Raw genomic sequence first — 18,904 nt, 5'->3', positions numbered from 1 at the left:
GGGGGCCAATCACCAGGCTTCAACTCTTAGCTCAATTGACTCGTTAGGTGACTTGGGGCAATTTTACTAAGCTTATCAAGCTTTGGTTTCCTTGTCTATAAAAGGAGAATGATAAGAGTTTCTACCTCAAGGGGCTGTTGTGGGGATTACATGAGTATAATATATGCAAAGCATTTAGAACAGTATATAATAAGTGTTCAATAAATAGTAGCTTCTATTATCTACTGATGGCTCAACTAAGGTCCCTGCCAACCCCAGGACTCTTGGTTACACCTTGGGGATAAAAAAGAGATTCTGGCAAGGCTAAGATTGCAAGCTCCCCTATTGGGAAGCTGCCTGAGGGAATCTCCCACTCCTTACCTGCTTCTAGCAATGATCTTCGTCTCCAAGTGCTTTGGGAATCAGTGACTCCATTGAGCCTCAAGACAACTGAAGAGATACAGTGATCATCGGCATGTTACAGACGAGAGGCCAAACTCAGAGGGGGAGGGTGACACCGCTACCAAGAGGCAGAACAGGGGTGGGAGCTTCCCTTCTATCACACTGCCTGGCAGTCCTCAGGCCCGCCATATGGGGAAGATGGCAGTTGGACGGGGCATGTCATGGGGCAGGCAGAGGAGGAGCCCTGCCCGGGCAGTAACTTGTGGAGAGCAGCTCCGCACAGTTTGCATTTTTCCTAGGAGGAGCTGAGGCCCAGGGAGCAGAAGAGGGTGTTTCCTAGAAATGCTGTGGGTGTGGCTGGTGTGCACTACCCATGGGCAAAGGACAAGGCCAGGCCTGCTCATGTGTACTTACTTGAACCTAAACTTGAATCCTCCCGAGCGCCCATCCCTTTGATCTCACTGAGAAAGCTGGGCCTTTGGGCAAAGTCCAAAGGAGTCATTAGACTCTTGTCTGACATTTCTGTTCTCAACCTAATGGCACAAGTATTTAACTGATGGCTGGTGGCCTGAGCAAGTGATTTTGCTTGCTGAGACTAGTAAGGCGGACTAGTGTTTTCATGCCATTTGGAGACGTGATGAAGAAGGGGGCTGTTTAAATAGAAAAAACCTGCTCTTAGGCTGGAGAACAAGAGTAATACTCATGGTCTCCTGAAACTCCAGGTTAAAATATATATATATTATCTGGGAGTATAGGAAATGGACAGGGGTGACTGATAATCTTTAATAACCAGCATGGCATGGCCACTAACTGATCAGAATGTTCAGAAACACCCAGGCTGCACTAGAGCACACGAAGAAAGAGCAGCCCTGGATTGGGCCTTGCCAGGCAGTGGGGTGCTCCTTTGGGCCTCTCCTGGGAGCACGTGCAGAAATCAGGTTTGTTGTTGCCTCCAGAGGCTATGAGATTCCCACAGTAGCTGCAGGGGTGCAGGGGTGTGCCTGCTGCGGGAGAACTGGTGGAAATGCCCTTCGGGAAAGCCCGAGACCCAGACAGCCTAGGAAAAGTCTGGTATGGAGGCAAAGAGGGCCCAGCCTGGACTCAGAGCCAAATGCCGCCTTTTGAAGCCACCAGCTGGAGAATTTTAGCCCGGCACCCTTGGGTGGCAATTTCTGTCCCTCTTCCAGGCACAAGCAGGTAGGATGTATGCATACAGTGCATGCTGTGGAGCAAACACACATACCTGCCCAAACAGTGTTCACACAGAGTCTACCTGTGCGCATGACCTGTAGATACCTTCTCAAGTCATGGGGCCTCAACATTCACACCCACAAAATCATTCACAGACTCAGAGTCCTGCAGCAGAAACAAGCAAAACAGTCAGCTTTCACTAACTCCAGTTGGTTGCCCTCCACATACACCTTGGTCTTTGCCCTTCCTCACACCTCCCAGTGAACCACAGAGCTGAGGTGACCTCAGGAACTTTCCTTCAATGGCCAGTGAGAAGTCCCTGCCATTCCCAGGCTCAGCCAGCAGGGAGCAGCCTCTCACACCACTCTGAATTTCACCGGACTAAGGGGCTTGGAGGAGAAAGGGAGGCGGAGCGCAAGAAAAGTGGAACATCTAAGAAGCATGCCAAGTGTCCAGCCAGCCTGAGAGCTGGCCCAGGCACAGCCAGCCACCCAGTCCTGTGGGTGTGGGGCCTCAGCCCCTCCTGCCCAGCTGATGAAATCGATAGAGCCTCGGGCAAGCTAATGAGGAGATGATATTTCAGTTACCATAGCAGGGCCCTGCTGTTGCTCTGCCCAGCTGAGAGCACAGAAGGGAATCAGCTAGCACACATGACTTGAATGGAATCTCTCATTTTGTCAATCATAGCGCCTCTCAGGGCCCACTTTCTGTCTGTGAAATGGGTTTAAGAGTAAATCACACACGCTCACTCCCTCCAAGCTGTGGGCTCCCTCTGCTAGGACTTCCTTTTTCTTGCTTTATCTCTATTCACCCTGACATCTCCTGCCACATACTTCTCCTCAAGGAAGCTTCTCGGACTCTCCTCCCCAACAGGATCCCGCCACTTCTCCATGATAAGCTTCCTCGAGTCCTGTGCTTGCCCACAGGGCCCTGACACCGTCGTGGCCAGACCTGCCCTTGTGACTTTTGAATAACACAGGTCTCCCTCACCAGGTTCTAAGGAATGTGGCACAGAGCAGGCATTCAAAGGCATTTGTTGAATGTTGAGAAATGAATTTCTATGGCCCTTGGCAGGAGACGAACTGGGCACCCTCTGAGGTAGGCATTGTTCACACCTGTATCACCTCTGTAGTGTAGCAAACTTTTTCACTTCAGAAACTTCAGCCTCTCAACAAGCCTGTGAGGAAGCTAGGGATTATCATTTCCATTGTACAAACAGTAAAACTGAGGCCCAGAAAGATGAAGTGTGACCCAGGCTTAGTGCTTGGAGGAGCCAGGATTTTTAGGCCTCCAAATCCCGTGCCGATGCAGGTAGATATATGAGACGTGGGTTTGATCCCTGGGTCAGGAAGAGCCCCTGGAGGAGGAAGTGGCAACCAACTCCAGTATTCTTGCCTGGGCAATCCCACGGACAGAGGAGCCTAGTGGGCAACAGTCCGTAAGGTTGCACCGAGTCGGACTTGACTGAAGTGACTTAGCACAGCACGGCACCCCGTGTGGACAGGTGCTGTCATTAGATTCCCCTGCCAGTCATCACTTTGGGCACCGTCATCTCCATTGTGGTAAAGGTCATGCTCAGCCTGGGAAGAAACTATATATTTGGCAAGGACATAGGCTTTGGTGGAAGAGCAAGCCTGGATTATCTGGGCGTCGCCTGCCCGTGACCTTCAGGGCTGGAGGAGCATCTGGTCAGGCTTCATGGGGGAGGCGGCCTTAGCTGGCACTTGAAGGACTGGGAGAATTAGAGAAGGCAGAGAGCCAGGGAAGGGAAGGCTGGGGAGACTAGAGGTGCACCGAGAAATGGGGTTTGGGTGACGTAGGCCAAGTCCTTCCCAGCCTCTGCTTCCTGAAAGATCCATGAGACGCTCACTCCGTCACACTACTGCTGGGACCAAGGCAGCAGCCAGGTCCCACCCTTGCCAGAGGCAAGGCAAGGAACAGTCCTCTCTGCGGTCATTCACCTACCATCCTGCACAGAGTAGGTGCTTTTTCTGTTGAGCTCATTGTCCAGGAGATTGATTCTTCTGAATTGATCTTGGGTGGGGGCAGGCAGAATAGGTTTTTCTTGTGCTTTGGTTCTGAAAATGTTAGCCTCTGTTGAAGCGAGTTGGAGCTACTTTTGCAACTTTCACAACGCATGGGACCTGCAACTTGACGGGCCATTCGGGAGCTGGGGTGGGGGTAGAGAGGGTTATGGGGCTGGGCTGCGGTAGCCCAGAGTCGCCTTGGGGTGGGGTAGGAGGGGAGTCAGTTTGAAACTCCTGGGGAAAGGAGCATCTGAGGTGATGGAGGTAGAAGGGACCCAGAGGTGAGCCCTCTCTCCTGAGATGCCTCCTCCCCGCTTCCCCCATCCCTGTGTGCTCTCTCCCCTCCCTGCTTTGTTTTTCTTCTCTTATCACTCAGCTTTAGGAGTTCCCAAAAAGGTGAGAGGCCTCTGCATGTATGGGTGCTAAGTCACTTCAGTCATGTATGGACTGCAGCCCACCAGGCTCCTCTGCCCATGGGATTTTCAGGCAAGAATACTGGAGTGGGTTACTATGCCCTCCTCTGGGGGATCTTCCCAACCCAGGGATTGAACCTGTGTTTCCTGTGTTTCCTGCATTGGCAGGTAGGTTCTTTATCACTAGTACCACCTGGGAAGCCCCAAGAGGACTCTAGGCTATGAGAAAGTTTGGGAGTCTAGAGATAGGGGTAGGAAACCTTATGACAGTGCCAGGGTCACTGACTCCTGTCCCCACACTTGCTGGGGAAGGAGCCAGAGACTTCCCTGCCTAGATGGAAAGATGGCTTCTTCATCCAGGCCAGGCCAGTCTCCCAGATCCCACAGACACAAGTACTGCTGCTGCCCTGGGGCTGAGGGAGCCAGAGTGAAGGCTTCCCCATCTCCGGGGAGTGACTGCTTGGCATTTCACTAGTGCCTTCGGCTTCCTTTAAAACAGTGTTAGGGACTTCTCTGGTAGTCCAGTGCTTAAGACTCCGTGCTTCCATGGCATGGGGACACAGGTTCCATCCCTGGTTGGGGAACTAAGATCCCTCATACTGCAAGATGCAGCTAAAACAGCGTCACCTGGGTCCTCATTCCATTACATACCACAGAAGATCCTCAGACGAACTTAGTCTCTTTGTGCTTCAGTTTCCTCAGCTGCAAAATGGAGTTATGGGGACTAAGTTAGCCAGGACAGGCGATGCACTCAGAAGAGTGCTTGGCACCCAGGAAGCGCTGGCTCCCTACATGTCTGTTAGGACCGGCTTGGCGTGTCCCTTTAAGTGAGTCCGTTTCCTTTTCTGAGCCCAACTTTCTGTAAAAAGGAAGAGGCTCAGGAGACTGAATGGCCTCTCAAGAGCCTGCCAGCTCTGCCCTGCTAGGATTCTGTAAATCTAAGGGTGAGGGGAAGCTGCAATTATTGGCCTGTGAAAATAGATGAGGGGGAACTGGGACCCCCAGAAGATGAAATGACTTGCCTAGGGTCACACAGCCAGTTACAGCCCAAGCTGGGATTAGGATCCCAAGTGCTGAGCCACTAGCTTCAGGCCACTGGGCTGCAGCCTGCCAATTCTCTCACACTCAGGGAAGGTCAGAAAGCATTTGGCTTGCAAGATGGGAGAAGTATAACACAGAGGTTCCAGGGACTTCCGTGGTGGACCAGTGGTTAAGACTCTGCCTTCCAGTACAAGGTGTGCAGGTTCGATCCCTGGTCAGGGAACTAGGATCCCACATGCCTCGTGGTCAAAAAACCAAAACATAACACAGAAACAATATTGTAGCAAATTCAATAAAAACTTTTAAAAAATAAAATTAAATGAAGGTTCCAGCAGCCTCTGGGGCCAAGGGACGCTTAGACAGACCCACGGAACCCAGTCACGGACTTCCTCACTGGCCAGGGGTCCTGTTTCCCACCATTTCTTCGGTTTCTTCTCCCAGACCACTGATTCCCTCTGGAGAGTGGCCTGAAGCATCTTCGCTGTTTGCTGGGACCCCAACAAAGCCCTGTTCACAAGCAGGTGCTTCCTACCCACCCCCTCTTTCCAGGCAGTCAAGGTAGGTGAGGACGCTGAGACCCAGAAAGGGCTGAGGGGAGACTTTGCCAAGCTGCCCAGCCAGCCCTGGGCAAAAGCAGATTCGGGACTGGAAGTCAGGTTTCCGGGTCCCTGGCCTCTGGTAGAAAGGAACCTAGGGGCCAGGCAGTTCTTCTAGAGCAAGTGCCCAACTCCGAAATTCTGGATAAGGTGCTGCCCAAGGTCCCGCTGCCGCAGCAGGGAGTGCTGAAGGCCATCAGTGCCCGGGTAGGCTCTGTGGATTGTCTGCGTGCACGCATGTGTGTCGAGTCGCTTCAGTCATGTCTGACTCTTTGCGATCCTATGGACTGTAGCCCGCCAGTCTCCTCTGCCCATGGAATTCTCCAGGCAAGAATACTGGAGTGGGTTGCCATTTCCTTCTCTAGGGGATCTTCCTGACCCAGGGATTGAACCAGTGTCTCTTCTATCTCCTGCATTGGTAGGTGGGTTCTTTACCACTAGTGCCACTTGGGAATCCCATGGGTTGTGTAGGCAGCTAACCTGAGCTAAGAACGGAACCAGCTTTGAGACTGCCCTGGCCAGTTAGTGGCCTATGAATCTGAACAAGTGACTTGACCTCCCTGAGCCTGTTATTCCGTCTATAAATTGGGGACAATGATGGCTGCCCTGTCCACTTCTCAAGGTTAGACTGAGGCTTAGTGAGGATAATATTACCTCCCACCAGGGAGCTCATACATGAGCCAGGCATGGTGCCCAACACTTGACCTGCATCATGGCATTCCATCCTGGCCATAGCGCTCAGAAGAAGCCAGAGGATCCTGTCCACAGGGGAAACGGGGCTCACTGGGACACGGGCTTTCAGGTCTCACAGAGAAGCGAGTGCTGGTGCTGGGAGTTGAGCCCTGATCTGACTTCAGACTTCCCCTTACACAGACAGCCCTCTGCTAGTATATCTATGGTCAGATAGCATGGCACAGGAGCCAGCTCGTGACAAGATAATTAGCTGCTTTTAATTCTAGACCTTGCTGCAGAATGGGAGTCCTCCTTTTGGGCCCCAGACAAGGGTTCAAGGGCTCTGTCGGAGGGTTTGCTGACACTCCACGTGAGAAAGGCTTCCATGGCCCACCATCTGTTTTTATAAACACAGTTTTGTAGCACAGCCACTGTGGTTCATTCACATTTTGTCTATGGCCAATTTGCAGGGCAATGGCTGACTTGAGGACTTGGGACAGAGACCTCATGGCCTGCAAAGTCAATTTACAGGAAAAGTTCACTGATCCCTGATTTGAAACATTCAAGGAAGTGTCCTAGATGCCCTTCTGGCCTTTGACTGAAGTCCAAGGCAACAGTCAGGAGTGTCCTTCTCTGAGCACTGGCCAGTATGTAGGGAAAGTTGGTTTTTCAAAGGAACCCTGGGGAGACCTTCCATTTCGGGGGTTCCAGAAAAATGCTGGCTCAGTCAGCAGCCCCTTCTAGGATCAGAAAAGAAGGTAGTAAGTCTTCTCCACCATGCCCTTTGGCAGTCAGCTGAGAGAGGTTCACTCTATTCAGAAATTTGGAGTTGAGAAATTTCAGTTGAATAAACTTCAGACCTGAAAAATAGAATTCTATAAGCACCTCGGAATGACCAGCCCCAGTTAGCGGTACCGAGTCAGCCAGGGCTTGTGGAAGAATCTCAAGTGTTACACATCTAAGTGGCTATGGCTCATTCTATACCACACCTGTCCTGAGAAGCCTTGCATAGCCTGAGTCTGTTTACCTCCCTAGTCTCTGCCTTTTGGGGACTGTCTGATTTCTAGGTGGATTTGAAGAACTGTTGTTTTTCAGGTTCATCTGCCACGCCCCCTCCCCACGCCCTTCCACGTCTTGGTCCAGTAGTAATCAGTGAACAAAAAGTGAATTCCTTTTCCTTTTTTTCCCCCTCTTTTTCAAAAACAACCCACCTACTCTGATTCTATTGTATTTACTTGGTCAAGATATCTCCAAAGGGTGGCAACCCTTATGTCCTACCTTCTTTGGGTTTGATGTCTAATTATACTTACAGATGGCTTCCCAGGTGGATAAAAAGAACCCATCTGCCAATGCAGGAGATGCAAGAGACACAGGTTCGATCTCTCGGTTGGGAAGATCCCCTGGAGGAGGGCATGGCAACTCACTCCAGTATTCTTGCCTGGAGAGTCCCATGGACAGAGGAGCCCGGCAGGCTACAGTCCATAGGATTGTACAGAGTCGGATATGATTGAAGTGACTTAGCACACAGGCACGCCTATCTTTACAGAAAGCCACCAGCTTTACTTCTCCTCATCGTCTGGTCCAAGGAGACCAGACTTACCACCCCCACTAGCATCCAGTGATGACACAGGCCTGGAGGACTCCGGTAGCTACTCCCCTTCCTTATCCCCACCTCCACTGTCCACCATCCTCCTGCCAACTTTACCAAACGCAACTGGGCCTTCTGGGGCCAGTGTTAGCTGGTCAGTCTCCATTAGCCTTTCTTTGATTCCACCAGTCCACACCACACCATCTATTTCAAGTGCACTTACTGGGGTTTAAGTACATTTTGTACTTAAGTCTTCTCTCTAATTAGGGGATCTTTCATAGTACTATAGAAAGAGTTCACATTCTAGAATTCAAAGTCCAGATTCTAGATTCACTTACTGGCTCTGAGCCTTTGGGCAAGTTCTCTTAGCCTGTTTTCTCATTTGTAAAACGGGGGGTCTGTGTTGTCCAGTTGTTAGGATAATAAAAAGAGTTGATATTTTTTCAAAGAGCTCTGTAAACTGTTAAAGGGCTACACACTTATGGGTCAGTATTAAGTTGTCCTGTCCTGCCACCGCCCACCCCCTCCTTGGTTTCATGTGAAATTAGAGCTTTGGGGGTGATTAGGGAGGTTACAGACCAATCAGCATGAAGCCAGCCCACCCCAAACCTCCTTGCCTAAAACCAGTTCCTTTGACGACCAGTTTGCCTAAAAGTCAAAGTAGTAATTTTGAAAGAAGGCATTTTGTACCAATTTTCCTAAGAGGCACTTCCAACATAAGGTCGTTTTTTAAAATCACTGTCACAATCAGCAACATTTTGCAAATGATAAGATTGTTGTGTATGCTGGTGGGTGGTGTTTTCTATTTCACCTTTCACTGAGCAGCTTTATGACTTTTTAGCAAGTGTCTCAAGACCCTTTCTTCAAATTGTATATTTCTAGAACTAAATACCTGTCAAATCTGTAGAATTTCCCACAAGACTTATTGAAGACACCTTTTGGATCACTCCTGTCTCCTCTTCGCTGGGTTTTACTCTGGATTGTGTATGCCTGTGTGCACCTAATGAGTTGATTAACCAAATTAGCATGTACCCAACGTTACTTTCTGTTCTCCAAGATATTGGCATTTTGACAACAAGCATGAAGAAGTGAGACAGATGGGGCAGAATTGCATCAAACTCCTTGCATTGAACTCCTTGCATTTTATTTCTCAGGCTATCTTGTGCATCAAGCAACTCTACTTTGTGAGACATAAAATGATACATACAAAGTCATTATCAAATGTATTTATTGCAGGAAACAGAACATTTCTCAAGAAAGGCAAACTGGCTAAAAAGTCCCGGGAGTGTTCAAAAGTAGATAAAAATAGAAGAAGGCACGCACCAAGGATATAAAACAATTTTTAGTAGAAATCCCACCTTTAATCAGAATGTTCTTAAATAAATTTTTTTAAAGTCCTTTAAAGGACACAGCACACAACAACTAGGACACTCAAACAGATGCCAACACACTTAAAACTGGACTGCATGTTATGTCAACTGGTCATTAAGCATAGCAACTCTTTTTGTGAGTTTTTGGCAAATTAGTTAGAAGCCATCTGACCTGGAACCAATATAGAAGGCAGGCACTTCAGTCCCTGTGCGTGAAGTTCATGGGCATGGAGGGGAGGGGGACCGGGGACCTCAGGGGAAAGGTGTGCCCCTCCTGAACGTGACCTCCAAGAGTAAGGGCGAATTGTCAGCTTTTCACTCTTTATTATAAAGACATATTTACACTGAACAATCTTTACAAACACAGTGAACACAACTAGGGAAAGGGGATGCTTTCTTAATGAAAAGGGCCTTAATAACTTTGTATAAATTAGTCTAAGAATCATACACAACCACTTTAAATAAGACAGCCCCTCAGCACCCCTACTGCTTGTGTCCCCAGACTTTCCCAGCCATTCCTTTCAGTCTCGTTCCCCACAGGGCTGGGCAACTGACGCGACCGGAGAAACAGAGAGGAAGAGGGGGAAATGGCCCAGTCCCTGGTGGGGGCGTCCATGGCAGAAGAGGCTTTCTGGACACTGGTCAGCCGCCACTCCAGGCTGAGAGGCATTGGGGGGTCAGCGGGTGCCCAGCCTGGCTCCCCAGGGTGGGCCTTGAAGCAGCAGCGGAAGCAGCAGTAGCGTTAGCAGCAGTGGAGGGAACGGGAAGGGTTCGGGTATAGCTGAAAGGGATTTGCTGCGGGACTCGGGGGGCCCTGACTCCCCCTTCTCCCACACATACAAGAGTGGCCATCAGGCTCCTGTCTTCCCTTTTCTCCTTCCCAGGCCTCTCAGAAGAAAGCCTGCTGAGATCCACACTTCCTCCCATCTTTCCTTCCTTCCTCCCCCTCTTTCTTTCCTCTCTCCTTTCTGTCTCCCCCCTCCCCAAGGAAAGGCCACTGGAAGATAAAGTCCTGTTAACATGAAGGGAAGGCTATTGAGTCCAGTTGGTTAAGGCTACCTCCGGGCTCCTGGGAGTCTCGGTGCCTGAGCTGCTGCTATGAAAATACCTGGGGTCTGCAAGTGTCACAGGAATGGGAGTGGCTGGCCAGCCACAGAACTTTCCAGGCCAGGTTGGGGAATGGACCCGAGGCCAGGGAGGCCGGGACAGCTCCGTCCCACCATGGGGCAGCTCACAGCCAGCTCCCTCTCCCTTCCTAGGCACCCCGAGCCCCAACCCAGAGAGAAAGGCACTTCATGGCTTTGGAAAGCCTCATCAAGAAGGAAGAGGACGTCCTCACGTGGGAGCGGGAGACCTGAGCCCTCATTCTGGCTCTGGTGACACTGAGCAGGTCACCATCCCCCCTCCAGGCCTCTGCTTTTCTGCAGGAGTTTGCATAAGGAGGTGGAGCTAAGTGATCTCCAAGGTGCCTTTTGGCTCTGATAGTCTGTGATTCTTGGCAAAACCAAGTGTCCTGCTTGGCTTTCATTCCTGGGAGGGTACAGAGCCACCTCAGGCCCATCTCCTCCCCTCCAGGGCTGGAGCTGAAACTAGCTGGGGTAGGGGGAGAGCGACAGTCAGGCAGCGCAGCAAGGTGGTGAGAGAAGTGACAAAGTATCCATAACAGCTTTATGGAAAGCCCAAACGAACTTCTTGGTCAACCCCGTACAGCATGGCCCCTCTCCTTCACCTCTTCCTTAACTGGGCCAAACGCGGGGAGGAGGAAGACACCATAGTAGCTATTCCTCTCTTCTCTGGTGCTTCACCTCCTCCTTGACCAGAGCGCCAAGCCCCCATTCCCATGCCCCCCAAGGCACCCTGTCTGCATGCCAACACCCCATCCCTCCCCCCTCTCACTAGAGTCTCTCATTGCTCGGCTCCCTGGGCCCCTCTGGCAGCCAGGGGAAGGCTGATGCCCTAGTTGAAGAAGGGAGCCCAGCCCACAGGGCATACCTGAGGCAGGAAGGGCCAGAAAAGGGTTAGACATTAGGGTATCAGACAGAAGAGGTAGGGCTTAGAGCAGGGGGAGGACTGGCATTCCAGCGCAAAGTCTCCCAAGTCAGGAATCAGGGGCTGAATGGATCCTTGATGGGAAGGCAGGTGGGGGAGGAGAGCCAGCTGGTGAGCAGCTAGAAGAGGGGCCAGGTGAGGCGAACGGCTGTGAGGGCTCCAGAGAAGCAGGCCGATCTACAGAGGAGTAGAGAGAAATCGCAGGGGATGGGCACGTGGTGGCCCCTTCGGTCCTAAAGAGACAAAAATGACCAGAGAGGAGTCATTGATGTGTCCTAGGTCAAAGAAACCACCTGGGGCGGTACAGAAGACCACCTTCACCCTGCTCCGCGCAAGCCTGAACCTAAAGCCTCGGGCCCCTGAGCTGGCGCCCCTGTCCTGGAGACAGGGGGAAGGACAGCAGGTCACCTCTAACCTCCCCTCCCACAGCTCCGGGCAACTCTGTTCCTGTCTTCTGCCTGCGGCTACCCCCAAAGCTCTCTGCCTCCTTCTCGCCTCTGGTGAGGATCCACACCCACACACATACCCTGGGGCACCCCTCCCCAGCTTATCAAAGCGCCCCCCCAAGTCTTCCAGAACACTCCACCTGGGCCAGCCAGCCCAACTCTAGGCAGCCGGGCAGACGGGAGCCAGCACCTGACCCCTGGGGGAGCGCCAAGCCCCTCTCCAGCCTCGGCCTCCTGTCTGTGAGCCCCAGGGTTCTGTGTGGGGCTGGGACTGCCTGGGGCAGGTCTCTGGCCAGCAATCAGCAGCAGGGCCACCCAGCTTCCAGACTGTTCCTCCCCTGCCCCCTCTGAGCCACCCACTCACCAGAGGCTCAAGTACCTGCTTCAGAAAGGCATGGGGCCCTTGTGGGAGAGGCGTGGCCGCTGGCGCCGGAACTTCCTCCGACCTCCCTGCCAGGGCCCTGGGCCGCTCCTCGGCCCCCTGGGCTGCACCAGGTAGCGGATGGTGCCTTCTTCCATCTCCTTCCCGTCAGAAGTCTGCAGCAGGGGTCCTGTAGGAAGAAGAAAGCCGGGGTCAAGCCAGTCATCCCCAAAGGCTGATGCAGAGGGCCGGCGCCCCAGGGGAAGGGCAGTTTCCCCATGAGGTGGCACTCTCATAGCTTGTCTTTCTTTTTCAATCCATGAACCGATGAACTGTTTGCAACGATTACACTGTTCTGGGGCAAATGGAACCCACGACTCACATCTTGCGAATTATATACCTGACTTCATGTCCTTTTGAGAGTCTTATCATGTTTCTGATGGGCACAAATACATGTTCTGTGTTCAGAACGTCATCAAGAGGTGCAGTTTGGGGTATACCTCCCACTGCACCCTGGCAACTGATACACTGAAAACATTTCAGACACAACATGTTTCAATGAAATGAACTCCCCCCATCACGTGGCCATCACCTAGATTCAACAGTGATGCAGATGGAGTTACATATGCTTTGGTTCTCCAGTTTCTTTCTTTGCAGAGGTATTCTAAAGCAAATCTGGAACATGATGTCATTGTATATCCTTTGATACACAGGTGACCCACTTTTGAGTCCTAGAGCTCTTAGACCTCCCCCCTGGGTATCTCATCAATGTCTAGCCATCTTGGGGCTCACTTGCTCCCATGGCCTCCTGGTGGGTGTGACTGGGGGACTGCTGGGGGGGGGGAGTCTCTGATTCTCTGTGTCAGGGGGGCAGGGTGGTCTCTGACTCTGCCTTATGCTGGATTCTGTTCAGGCTGTGACCAGATTCAGAGGCCAATAAATATTGTACAAATGAAATGAATGAGTAAACAAATGAGTGACCGTCAGCTGAAGCAGCAAGTGCATCGGGAAGGGGGCTGGGCTGCTAGAGTTGCCCCCCTTACCACACCTCTTTTCATCCCCAGATCATACCCCCATCCTGTGTCTGATGCACATTCCTTCTATTCTGATCCCAGTTAACTTCTTTTCTGCTCTAGGGGCTCCCCTCTACATCTGCGCACAGAGTAGACACCTTCTGATGCCAGAGCAAGCCCTGCCAATAGAATCCAAGTGGTGCTGGGTGTTCCTGGGGGTGATGAGGGACAAGACCCATGGCCACCTCTCACGGAGGCTGACGTCCAGCCAGGGCAGGCGAGCTGGCACGCCACAGGCAAGCCAGCCACCAGAGGCCAGCAGAGCGGGGAGAGGTGACAGTGCTGGGCAAGAGGCAGGCCAGCAGAGTGCTGGGCAACGCCCAGGATGGGGCTGCTCCGGGCAAATACAGTTTCTGAGGCTAGCGATCGTGAATCCCAGTCTTCCTCTTCCCACACCAGCAGGTTTGCCTCCAGCTATATCCCTCTCTCTCGAGACCTGTTTCTATCCATCCAGGAGTCTCCACCACTAGCTCACAGTTTCCATATAACCACCCCTTGGCTGCCAGTTCCCCCATTATACCCCTGGCGGCTCTTCCTTTCCTTCCTCCCTGCCTCCAGCATCCCCATGCTCCAGTTCCTTCCTTGGCTAGTTGGCTTTTGTGATTCCTCCTCCACTTGCACACAATTTCCAGGCATTTATCCTCCTCTTAGGCCAGAAGCAGGCGAGGTCTGTCCTCAGGGCCCTCCCTGCCCAGGCCCCTGGGGCCTGCCACTCTCCAGCTCTGGCCCAGACACGCATGTGCACACTCTCTAGCCCTCCACCCTCCCTCCCGGAGAAGAGTCACAAGCCCATTAGGACCTCTCTGTTTACCAGTCACTCTTCATGCTTCTGGTTGGGGGTGGGTTAATGCAGTCCCCTAAACCCAGCACCTAATGTAAATTCAAACGCAAATTGTCTTCGCGCTTTGGGACAGTAGGGGCCAGGAGGCTGCTTGCTCCTATCGTGGGGCTACCTTCTGCAAAGGGGCTGGAACGTGTGTAGGGACAGGAGGGAAGCCCCTTCACTCAGCCCCCCACCCCAGCTGCTTCAGCTTCTGCCCTGTGTTTTGGAGCCCCCTCAAGGCTGTCCTGCCCTCTGCAAGAGGATAGGAATGATGCTAACAAATAGTACCAGAGAAACTCTCGGGGCAAAAAGGACTGTGCTGAGTGTGTGGCCCAGGCACACAGAGGCACCCTAAGGACCATTAAGGTCTCAATAAGTGAGGTCGTGATTCTTGCGTCTGAAGGGTGACCAATGGCACAGGCTATGGTTCCAGGAACAGCAGGCATGAGAAGAGAGGCACAGTGCCCAGTTGGGAAGGGTATCATCTGCAAATGCTCAGACCCAGGGCTGTAAGTGGTGGTGGCAATCAGGGAGGGAGGCCTGGTGGGGGAGGCCCCTAAGAGGGAGGGAGGCCCAGATCCAGGATGAGGAGCACGGCTGGTGGGCTCAGACTCTACCCAGGGAGATGTCTAGACACTAGGGCTGCAGAGAAGAACTACCTAGGCTGACTGAGCTCTCAGCCGGGCCCTGGAAAGCAGTCACCCAGAAGCTCCAGGCATCTTGCACCCCACTGGACGGGGGGCTCACTGTCCTCCTCATAGCCAGAAGTTTGCAGTTCCTCTCCCACCCTGATCCCATCACCCACTTGTTTCCTACTTTTGATTCTGAGTCTGGTTCACCTGAAGATAAGCTGACACCTGAAACCCAGGCTTTGTCCTGTCTAAAGGGGCCAATCAGAGGCTTTTGATTCTCATCACTGCAGAGGTCCTGGCTACACAAGAGAAATCCCCTGTAGAAACTGGGGCCATCCCCAGTGAACTTAAATATTTTCCTCTAACTCATCTGCTACTTAAAGGAAGGCTAGGGCAATCCAGCTAAGAGTCACAAGCCTACAGGGACCGAAGTGCCATCAGCATCTCCACTGTGAACCAGTCAGGGGTAAACAGGGCTTGCTTTTCACACCACATGAACTCCAACCCTGCCAGCGCACAATGAGATGTGTGCACTTTTCAGGAACATGCCATCCTCACTTGGAATGAAGTATCTTTTTTTTTTTCTTCTTACCATCCAGCCTGTCTTGTGATGGCTTTAAAAGCCCACACAAGTGGCACTGGCTGTGTCCCCTCCACTGCTCTGGGGTCCTGCATGTGTCTCTGGGATGAGGTGCCCCTCCTCTTTCTGCCCAGCCCCATGCTCTGAGCCGTCTTCCCATGCCAGCCAAGCCACTGAGGACCCCTGCCCTGGCAGCCCTGCTCATCTGCTTCACCTGCGTTAGTCCTTTACTGACTCTGGGTTACCAGGGAGCTTAGCTCTGAGGCATTGGGGATGGACTGGAGACAGCCCCTCCCTGAGCCAGAGAGGTCAGAGGCTGTCTTCACGCTGTCACGGTGGCCAGGCCTCAGCTGGGGCTGGGGAGAGGCAGGAGGGGGCCGGGGAGAGAGAGAGGTGCTCAGACAAAGACCAAGGGCTGCTTGGCCCTGGCTCAGCAGCTTGCAGACTCAGAAGAGCAAAGTGTATCCCAGGTCAGGAGGCAGCTGAGGAGTCTGTGTGTGTGAGTGGGGGTGCATTCCAAGCCAGGGCACAGTGTTGTGGAGGAAGCATGGATTTCAGGCCTGGAGCTCTGACTGGGGACTCGGGCTGCAGATCGCATGTGAGTCTGCGCCAGGGGTGAGGTGCTTCAGAAAAGCTCTTTTTCTGACCCAGGACAGGAGGCACGAACAGCAGGACCTGTGTCCTTGGACCCTGGGCTGGTGGCCACCTGCACGGAGGTGGCCTCCTTGACTCCAAGAGAGGCTGCGGGAGAGGGGTGGGTGGAGAGGCAGGGGGAGCCTGGGAAGTTTCCAGTGCTTGGCTTAAGCAAAACGTGAGGGCAACGAATTTACCCAAAGCAGGCTGTGGAGATAAGGTGACCTAATGAAAAAGAGGTGAATTGAAGCAGGATGGGGCAGGGTCTCAAACAGACAGCGCCTTCCCTCCTGTTGAAACCAGCTCTGCCTTTACCTCAGTGCTACCCCAGCAGCAGGACACCTAAAGGGTCCGAGTGCTGGTGGGTCAGTGAAGGGTCTCCCTGGAGGTCCTGGGGGAGCCCCAAGCCTGCCGATCAGGCAGGCCCAGCTTCCTCTGGGATGCCTTCTCAGCACCCACTCTCCCTGAAGGCACCACCTGGGGCCATTTGCCAGTGGTGGTGCCCCCTGGGTGTCTTGTCTTGCCAAGTGCACTGGGCGGCAGGCTCCCGGAGGGCAGGTCCCTGCGGGGCCCTTCATTTGTATCTTTGGCTCACTTTCTGCCACTGCCCGCCTCACAGGAGCTTGTCAGGAAAAAGCCTGCTCCCCTTCTTCTCAAGGAGGTGGTTGATCCAGGGCTCCGGCCCTCAAAAGAGAGACCACTGGATAGCCAGCTGAAGGCGGGTGGTGCCAGAGCCAACCAAGTCACCTTCCTGAGAAGCCAGGCAGCGCTCTGTGGGGCCAGAACAGTGCCAAAGGCAAGAGCTGAGAAAGCAGGTGACCTAGGAAGAGAGAGGTGGAGCCCCCCCCAGGCCCCTCAGCCTCCAAGATTGCATTGTGTTCTGGAGGGCCTGGAACCAAGGAGGACCCGGAGCCTGCCTCTAGGAAACGTGCTGCCCTGCTCTCTGCCTCCCTCCGCTCCCACCTCCCGGAAACTCCAACCCTGGCACTGGCATTAGTCCACCTGGTCTTGGCTTTTCTATTCTGTGGTGCCAGTCAGGCAGGAGTGACAGCCAGATCATAGGACTGTGGCAGCTGCAGGTGGGAGCTGGCAGCCCCAGGAGACACTGAGGCAGACAGGCAGCCTGGACCTGGAGGCTGGGCTGTGGGTGGGGACCGGGCTTGGGGATGATTGCCAAGTATGCCAGGTGGGGCTGTGGTGCATGTGGGGGCCAGCTACCTGAAGGGATCCATCGGGTCAGGCGCTCTTGCCCGGTTTGGTGCCTGGAGACAAGGGGACTGAAGCGCAGCATGACCATGCCTGGGGTGGAGGGGAGTAGGGAGGGAGCCAGGATCTCGAAGAACTGAGTCCCCGCGGTGAGACCGAGGCCTTGGGGAGAGCCTTCCCGTATTGGAGCAGGAGAGCAGACCAAACAGGACTTGGGGATAAGGGAGGAGACCGGCCTGGCCCGGCCCGGCCCGGCCCAAGGGAGGCTGCCTCAGCTCACTTGCAGGCTGCAAGGAGCAACAGCTGGGCTCCACGCCGCCGCCCCCGCCGCGCGCTCCTGCCTATGCAACAAGTGTCACGTCTGCATCTTGGCACATCATCCCCAGTGGCCCGCGCCCCTGGACCGGCCGGCGGCCCCTAACTTTCCACGCGGGAGCCCTGCCCACCCGCCTCAGGTCAGTTCCCCTCAATGATCCACGAGGGGAGAGGGACGCGCCTCCCCCCGATTCCCTGCAGCACGTGGGGCGCGGGGCGCGGGACCCGGGGCGCACTCCTGCGGCCCTGAGCTCCTCAGACTGCGAGGGGCGACCGGGAGGGGCCAGGCTCCGGGCGGGTGAGGCCCCAGGCCGAGCCGAGCCCCCCACTCTCCCAGAGGGAGCGGTGTCCGCGGCCGGCTGGCCCCTGACCCCGGGCGCCCTGTCAGTGGGCAGCCCGGCGCGTGGCGGCTCCGGTACGGCTCGCGCGCGGTTCCCGGGAGGCGCAGAGGGGGCGAGCGTCTGGGCGGAGCGCGGGGGCTGCAGCGCGGACTAGCGGGAGGGCGCGCACTCACCTCCGCACGCCGCGCTCAGGCAGAGCCAGAGCAGCAGGAGCGCCTGCACGCAGAGCCGCAGATTCATGCTGCTCCGCCGGCCGCCGCCGCGCGGCCCGGGCCAGGGGGCGGGGGTGGGGGCGGAGAGGCCGGGGGCCGAGGGAGGCGCGAGCCGCGGCTCGGGCGGGCTGCAGGGCGTGGAGCTCGCGTGGCTCCGGGCCGCGAGACCGTGCGCCCCGAGCCGCGCCGCGGGCTGGCCGGCCGCCGCCTCCTCTCTCCCGCAGCCTCCCTCTCCCGCCGCGGGGCAGCGCCGCCCAGCTGGTCTCGGCGGCTCCGGGGGCGGCGGCGAGCCCGTTCCAAATGGCTGGCGGCTCGGCTGTGGCTCCAACGGCCCGGGGCTCAGGCTGCCAGCGGGAATGCGCCCCGCTCACTCCAGGGGCTGCATTTTGTAGCCTGTGGCTTGGCCGCGAGCCCACTTGGTCATGTGGTCATCGGGAGGGCTGGAGGGGGGGCCAGGAAGAGGGAGAGGGAGCGAGCCTCCCGCACCGCCCCCCTCCCGGCACGCACTCGGCAGCCCCAGCCAGGGCTCGAGAGGGAACCTCGAGGTGGCCCCACAACAAAGGCGGCGCGGCCGCTCTGACAGCCCACAAGCGGCTCCCCGGACAATGCCCGCCTGGCCGGGGGCCAGGGGGTTCTGGAGACCTGAAGGATTTCAAACACAGGAAGCGTTTGGGGCGGTAGAGGGGCACACTTAACCCTTTGTCGCCACGCTTCCTTAACAGCTGTCAAGGACCGAGGCGCTGCCCCCACTCGCCCCCTCTACCCCTGACTCGGTCCATCCGCACGGCCACCCCGCAGCTGTAAGGACTTAGCCGAGACCCTCAGGCACTGGCCCGCCTCTCAACTCTGTGTCTTCAGCTGGGTTTGATTTGTGCCCGGTGCCCCCATTTCTCCTACTGTCCCTCCAGGATGCACCCTCTAACTGGAATGCCCCCACCCCATCCTTCCACTTCT

The 18,904-nt window shown here is 54.8% G+C and overlaps 1 protein-coding gene across 2 annotated transcripts; it reads right to left on the bottom strand.

Moving 5' to 3' along the window:
- Nucleotides 1-9,120: 9,120 nt before the first annotated feature.
- On the bottom strand, nucleotides 9,121-18,313 carry APLN (apelin). 2 transcript variants are annotated; one of them, XM_043459181.1, is made up of 3 exons: nucleotides 17,912-18,313; nucleotides 12,154-12,325; nucleotides 9,121-11,561 (listed from the first exon to the last, which is right to left on the bottom strand). In XM_043459181.1, the coding sequence occupies exons 1-2, from the start codon at nucleotides 17,976-17,978 to the stop codon at nucleotides 12,159-12,161; spliced, it is 234 nt and encodes a 77-aa protein (XP_043315116.1). In that variant the 5' UTR covers nucleotides 17,979-18,313; the 3' UTR covers nucleotides 9,121-11,561; nucleotides 12,154-12,158. The 2 variants fall into 2 exon arrangements, with proteins under 2 accessions (XP_043315116.1, XP_043315115.1); XM_043459180.1 differs by having other exon boundaries at nucleotides 12,139-12,325; nucleotides 17,912-18,111.
- Nucleotides 18,314-18,904: the final 591 nt, after the last annotated feature.

Source organism: Cervus canadensis, chromosome X, assembly GCF_019320065.1.
Source record: "Cervus canadensis isolate Bull #8, Minnesota chromosome X, ASM1932006v1, whole genome shotgun sequence".
NCBI classification, from domain to species: domain Eukaryota; kingdom Metazoa; phylum Chordata; class Mammalia; order Artiodactyla; family Cervidae; genus Cervus; species Cervus canadensis.
The sequence above is the reverse complement of the archived record's forward strand: the minus strand, read 5'-3'. Positions and strand labels throughout refer to the sequence as shown.

Coding starts and splice junctions, on each gene's coding strand:
- APLN (XM_043459181.1), bottom strand. CDS start 17,978: ATGAATCTGCGGCTCTGCGTGCAGGCGCTCCTGCTGCTCTGGCTCTGC. Junction 12,326..17,911: donor CCTGAGCGCGGCGTGCGGAG/GTGAGTGCGCGC, acceptor TTCTTCCTACAG/GACCCCTGCTGCAGACTTCT.